Below are 6781 nucleotides of genomic sequence, written 5' to 3' on the forward strand. Positions count from 1 at the left end.
ATGTTGCAAAATCATGAAATATGCGAAACCTACGTAGTTCAAACATAATGACTGGCGACTGCCGATCGATCGCTGATTTACCCCTGATCACAATCTGAGCTCACCGACTGGCAAATCAGCCTTAAAATCATGTAGTGTGAACTAGGCTTAAGGGAGAGTTTTTCTCAGCATTTACATTTACGCTGCCACTGGACACTTCTAGAGCAGTGGAGAGGAGTTCTCTGGAGTGACAACTGTGCGTATGCATGGCTCAGAGTTTGCATGGCGGACCGCACATTCCCCCATCAAGTTTTTTTTTTTATTATTTTTTTTTATTATTTTTTTTGTATAGATCACAACCTTTGCGTGTTTCCATCCCTGTTTTGTATGTATGTTTGTAAATGAGGCCCCATGGACTGAGTGTTTCTATTTAGTCAAATTAGATTTAAAAATGACACTTCATAAGACACTTAATAACGGGCTCTGTTGTAAAGTTGTTTACAAACAATTTAGAGTAGAAGTTTTTTTATTTAATAAAATAAAAAAATTTAAAATTAAGTTCTGTCATCTATTATTCCATTACTTTTCCTCATGTTTCAGATTTTTGCCATGGTATTGTTTCAGTATCTATATGAAGATATTTAGGCTGGTATCATATCAAAGTCTTGAATTAGGTATCGTGACAACACTATTCTGACCAGACTTATCCGGACAGTACATGGGTGTACCAGGGTCCCACTGTTTTCTGCAGCTCTGAGCTGATTGCACTGCTGGGCATCTTCTGAAGATGAATCTTGTGAAGTGAAGTAAGCATGTGTCAGAATTTTTACTTTACATTATCACCTGTAATTTACTTCACTAATGTTGGCGTGTTTCATTTCCTTTATGAAAAACAATCTGGGAACTTTACCACCACAGTATTTTATTTCTGGAGGTACTGAAATCAAATTAAAACGGGCACCAACCAGTACCACTGAAGACTGGACCACTAATCATTTTTAACCACAAACCATACAAGGCATTTTGTAACTGGTTCCAGCGTGCTGTGTTCATGGATGTTGTGAACGTGGTTCACCATCACATCCCAATTAGAGTGGAAGCTGCAGTCGAGTACAGATATTTAATAATAATAATAATAATCTTTATTTTATAGAGCACTTTTCAAAAAACAGTTACAAAGTGTAATAATGACTGGTCACTACAGATTCAGGTCCTTCCTTTCTGTAAAAAAGAAAATGTCATTTTAAAAGAAAGCTATCCTAAACGGAACAACCGCCAGCCCTGCCATAAGATCGACTTGTACGAAGCTTATAATAATTTGTCTCTGCTGATGTTCAGTCTGAGAGGTGTTAAATAGTATGTGTAATGTGTCTTAAGTTGCAGTGTGTTGAGCGCTCAGGACCTCCATATTAATGAGATGCTAGTTGACTAAACCAAGCAGAGAAGCCACACTTGCAGTGCCAATGTTCATTATTTAACCTGCCCACTGTTTCCTTAGCATAAAGCTATAAAAGTACACCAATGAAAAGAATACATTTACATTGCTGTCCCAATGTGCTATGTTTTTGTATTGTCTGTGTAACATATGTCTGGTGTGGTTTTCAGAGTGGAGTTTCTCTGGAGAGAGGCAGAGGTCCAGTGAGCTGGACAGAGGACAGAGGGCGGAGAGCAGAGAGCTGGGAGGATGGAGACGACTCCTACAACAGCCATGTTCTGGCACTCACCTCCCGGTACACACACACGCCTCTCACTTCTTAGGAGACTGCCTTTACTAATGAGGGTGTACTAATCACTCAAATGTGATTGTACAGGTTTTGTCCGTGTATTAGAGGAAGAATTCCAAGGAAAGCCCAATCTAAATCTAGATTTGAATGGTAGCTCCACAACAGGTCTAACAGTGTATTAATAGTCATGTTGTTTCAGATTGCTTGCAGTCCCTACAAGTTGCAGTTTGCATAAAGCCCCACAATATGTTGGATGGATATCGTTTATGGGTGGAATGCGATGCTTCGTTGGCGATTCTTCTTTAGAGTTTGAATTTACCCAAGAGGTACAGCACTACATTTCAGAAGGAAGTATTCTTGCTCCACATTTATCTGGCATCTACCTGACAGCTACTAGTTATTTTGCAGATTAGTGATTTGCACACAAAACATAAAACCATATGTAAAATTTAACAAATTGTTATAGATCAAACTATCCAGCTGTATAGAAAATAGCCCAGTTTAAATGAGCTCTACCTCAAACAAATACAGTATGTCACAAAAGTGAGTACACTCCTCACATTTTTGTAAATATTTGATTATATCTTTTCATGTAACAACACTGAAGAAATGACACTTTGCTACAGTGTAAAGTAGTGAGTGTACAGCTTGTATAATGTATATAAGTGTAAATTTGCTGTCCCCTCAAAATAACACACATAATGGTAAAGAACTCTCTGAGGATCTGAAAAAAGAATGGTTGTTCTACATAAAGATGGCCTAGGCTGTAGAAGATTGCCAAGACCCTGAAACTGAGCTGCAGCACGGTGGCCAAGACCATACAGCAGTTCAACAGGACAACTGGTGAGCTACAGTTCATTGAGGGAACCATGAATGCCAACATGTACTGTGACATACTGAAGCAGAGCATGATCCCCTCCCTTCAGAGACTGGGCCACAGGGCAGTAATCCAACATGATAATGACCCCAAACATACCTCCAAGATGACCACTGCCTTGCTAAAGAAGCTGAGGGTAAAAGTGATGAACTGGCCAGGCATGTCTCCAGACCTAAACCCTATTGAGAATCCTTGGGGCGTCCTCGAACGGAAGGTGGAGGAGAGGACTCCAGTGGCAACATGTAAAGCTCTGGTGAACTCCATGCCCAAGAAGGTTAAGACAGGGCTGGAAATTAATGGTGGCCACACAAAATATTGACACTTTGGGCCCAATTTGGACATTTTGACTTAGGGGTGTACTCACTTTTGTTGCCAGCGGTTTAGATGTTAATGGCTCTGGGATGTGTTATTTTGAGGGGACAGCAAATTTACATTGTTACAAGCTGTACACTCACTACTTTACATTGTAGCAAAGTGTCATTTCTTCAGTGTTGTCACATGAAAAGATATAATCAAATATTTACAAAAATGTGAGGGGTGTACTGACTTTTGTGACATACTGTATATAGTCTGTATGCACAGTGTAGGGCTCACACCTTCTGGTCCTTTGGTTAATAGTTGATATACTCTTGTTCAATCACATTCTCATTGGTCAGACAATTGCTCGTGTTACTTTCATACTGCTTAATACATTATTTTTGGGGACAGGAGGGACCTATGCAATCCTGATATATTGTTTTTCAGGGGTATTATTGTGTAAAAAATAACTGATTCTGAATATTTAAATAAATGTTTTTTTCAATATTCGTATGGTTTGATAGACTGTAAGACTTATAAGGCATAACACCCCCGTTTTCACAACTTTGAACACCCCCAACTTAATGGAGACTGCTAGGCCTAACTTTTACTGAACATTTACTCAGCTCTGGGCCGATAATTGAGGTGATTGGAGTCACCTATGCCAGAGAGAGCTTAATGTTGTCGAAAGCAAGGCAAGAAGTACAGTGGCGATTGAACAATGCATTAATACGAAATACCAAATTAGTCTGAAAGAAAAGTTCAGCAGGTTCTTTGAATTGTATATAGCATCACAAATAACCAAATACTAAGCTTGTCTGAACATTATGAGTTATGCAGCGATGTATTCAGAGAAGTATTTTCTGCAGGAAACTATACCCTGTAAGGCTGCATTCATCTTGGTTTCCATTGACGCAATGAGTAAAGAAGGCGACACACCATGAAAATTTATTTTATGGCGTGTCGCCTTTTAACAACTCATTTTTGGTTCTTATTTATAGAAGAGAGATATGGGGGAACAATAATAGAATATTACCAGTAAGTTTACTTTTCTTTTATTCATTTTATTTGTTGACTATCTGATAGTGTCATATCGCTCACCACTGCTGGGTGAGCTCAGGTTTGGCAACTGAATAGCTGTGAATGTCATTTTCTCACCACACACTAGTCAGTCAGACGTCAGTATAAATCCACCATCTGTTTGACTGTTGTGTGTCCTCCAGCCTGCAGACACAGATGAATCTTCAGCTCTGCTTCATCAACAACAGTGAAAGTGAGGAAGAGAAGGAGGAGGAGGAGGAGGAAGAAGGAAAGACCAGCAAGAGGGAAAGTAGCAACACACGGGTAACTCCCCCTAACACAAGTTCCTGTTAGTATAATACAGCGGTTCAGATGAGATGAGCTGAGAGTGGATGCTTGTAGTAGCAATCAGTAAAGAAGAATAAGACATATGAACAGAGCTACCCCCTCCTCTTGTTATTTCATGTGTCTTCTCCATGTTCTTCCCACACTTGTGTCCATCCCTGCTGATGAAGAGAGGGACTGTTCAGGTCCATAAGAGTCCTCAGCCTCCTGCCAAGCCAGAGAAGCCAAAATCCAGAGGCATTAGGAACACTCTGAGAAATCTACGAGACAGACTGAGAACAGATCATGGAACACTGGTGAGAGCTAAACATCCCATCCTGTTGGAGTGATGCAGCCTTTCCCCCAAATACAGTTTATCACAGCTGACCCCATCTCTCCTCTACTCCTGTCCTCTCTTCTTAGACTGGAGCTCGTAGTGATCCTGTAGTCCAGAGAAGACATTTGGAGCGCAGTGATTTACAAAACTTCAGTATGAAGGACCTGAATGCTCTTTGTACTTCTCTCAGCCAAGCCATCCAAGGTAGCAACCTGCGCACAGTAATTCCACTTCGTCTAGCTGCATTCTTAACTGCAACCCTAATCCTTAGATACAACAAGTCTCCAATGCACCAAGTGCTGCTCTTGATTTTTTTTTTTTTTTTTTTTTTTTTTGAAAATTGTATATTGAACTTTTATTTTTCATCTGTCCATGTCAGACCTGAGCTCAGAACTGGTGGGTCGCCTCCAGGTCCGTGACCAGCTGAGGACAGAGCAGGATGCCATGCTGTTGGAGGTCCAGGATCTGACATCGTTGTGAACCTGCCGATCACTCCCAGCTGAAGTTCACCTGCCTACCTTTGGGGAGTAATAATGTCACCAAACCTCTGAACAAGTGTCATAGTCTGTGAACATTGTTGGGAATCAGACGGTGTCACAGTGCCTCATCTCAGTCAGTCCCTCCTAATGTTGGTCTGACCACACGATCACAGTGAAGAGTGTCAGTGCCTTTCTTGGACATTCAGTTGCATAATATTTTTCAATGTTGTTGTCTGTGTGGTATAGTTGTAAGGGAAACTTTGTCTCACTCTAAAGGAAAGTGTCCACCTGCAGTGATTTTAAACTTGGGTATGACAGAACTAGCTTTGTCCAGCAGGCGTGGTCAATGCGTCAAAGCTGTATGGTACTGCCAACAACTAAAACTGAGCTGGTCACAACACCCAGGTAGTGGATGGTGGCCTTAAAGGGACACGGTGACATTTATTTGGAAATATCCTCTTTTGCCTTCTTGCTCGTAGTCAGGTTAGAGGATCAGTACAAGTTTCATCTCCACTGTGTCCACAGCAGATAGTGGTCTGGGTCGTGTTAAACCCAGCTTAGCACCGTGACTGGAAGCAAGGGAAAATGTACAGCGTGTAGTTCCCTCCTTAACACACCACGCTGGGTCCAAACCAAAATTCAGATGCAAAACATTTGTGTAAAAACATTTTGCACATTAAAAATGTACATCAAGGAGTGCCCCGATAGAGTCCTTACCACAGCAGCCTTAGCCAAGCTGAGGAGAACAGAGTGGGTCGTTCACTAATCAGAAGGTCGGTGGTTTGATCCCCGGCTCCTCTAGTCTGCATGTCTAAGTGTCCCCATGCAAGATACTGAACCCCACATAGATCCTGATGAGTGTGAATGGGATTAGTTTCTGCTGACACCTTGCATGACAGTCTCTGCTTGTGTGTGTGAGAATGGGTGAAAGGTCGAAAGACTAGAAAGCGGCTACAATTACAACTGCTCAGAAGATCATTGGTACCCATCTCCCGAGCATTAGTGATATCTGTGAGGTGCCTGCAGAGCCCAAAGGATACTAAAGGACAGTAACCCCCAAAGCCACAGCCTGTTCACCCTGCTGCCTTCTGGGAAGAGATGTAGAAGTTTCTGCTGCCGCACCACCAGACTGCAGAGCAGCTTCTTCCCCCCAAGCTATCAGACTCTTAGATTCTAATTCATCCTCAGCACTGCTCCACTGATGATAGTTTATTTCTGTTTACCATTTTTATAATTGCTTTTATATTACTGTATATTGTCTGCTACGTAGCAGAAGGGAATTACAAAACTCAATTTCACTCTATAACCTGTTGTATGGTGACAAAAATCTACCTACCTACCTAAGTGCAGTCCACTTACCATCAATGTAAAAAAAAAAGCCTAATGCCAAGAACAAAATGCATCCCAATGAAAATTGTACACCTGTACACACTTGTTGTATTTAATGTTATTCTCATGCATGTGGTCAACAACATAGTCTCTATATGTCAGCAGTAAAAATTATAGTTTCTTCAATCTTTTTAATTAATTTAAAGAGGTGGTGTTATGCTTTTTGGCTTTTCCCCTCTCCTTTATTGAGTTATAAAATCTTTTTTGTGCATGTAACAGGTTTGCAAAGTGAAAAAGCCCAAAGTCCAGCCCAAAGGGAGTTCCCATCTCCCACAGAAAGCTCTGCTCTGAACCGCTTGAAAACAGCTCGTTTGTAGTCCAGCCCTTCACTTCCTTTACTTGTGACGTCACAATG

The 6781-nt window shown here is 41.2% G+C and overlaps 1 protein-coding gene across 1 annotated transcript; it reads left to right on the plus strand.

The window, feature by feature from the left end:
* The first annotated feature begins 1485 nt into the window (after positions 1–1485).
* LOC123980518 (schwannomin-interacting protein 1-like) lies at positions 1486–5730 on the plus strand. Its single transcript, XM_046064941.1, has 5 exons — positions 1486–1709; positions 4101–4221; positions 4413–4538; positions 4645–4762; positions 4938–5730. Exons 1-5 carry the CDS (start codon positions 1501–1503, stop codon positions 5036–5038), a joined length of 675 nt encoding a protein of 224 aa, XP_045920897.1. The 5' UTR covers positions 1486–1500; the 3' UTR covers positions 5039–5730.
* Positions 5731–6781: the final 1051 nt, after the last annotated feature.

This window comes from Micropterus dolomieu, linkage group LG12, assembly GCF_021292245.1.
Source record: "Micropterus dolomieu isolate WLL.071019.BEF.003 ecotype Adirondacks linkage group LG12, ASM2129224v1, whole genome shotgun sequence".
Taxonomy (NCBI): Eukaryota; Metazoa; Chordata; class Actinopteri; order Centrarchiformes; family Centrarchidae; genus Micropterus; species Micropterus dolomieu.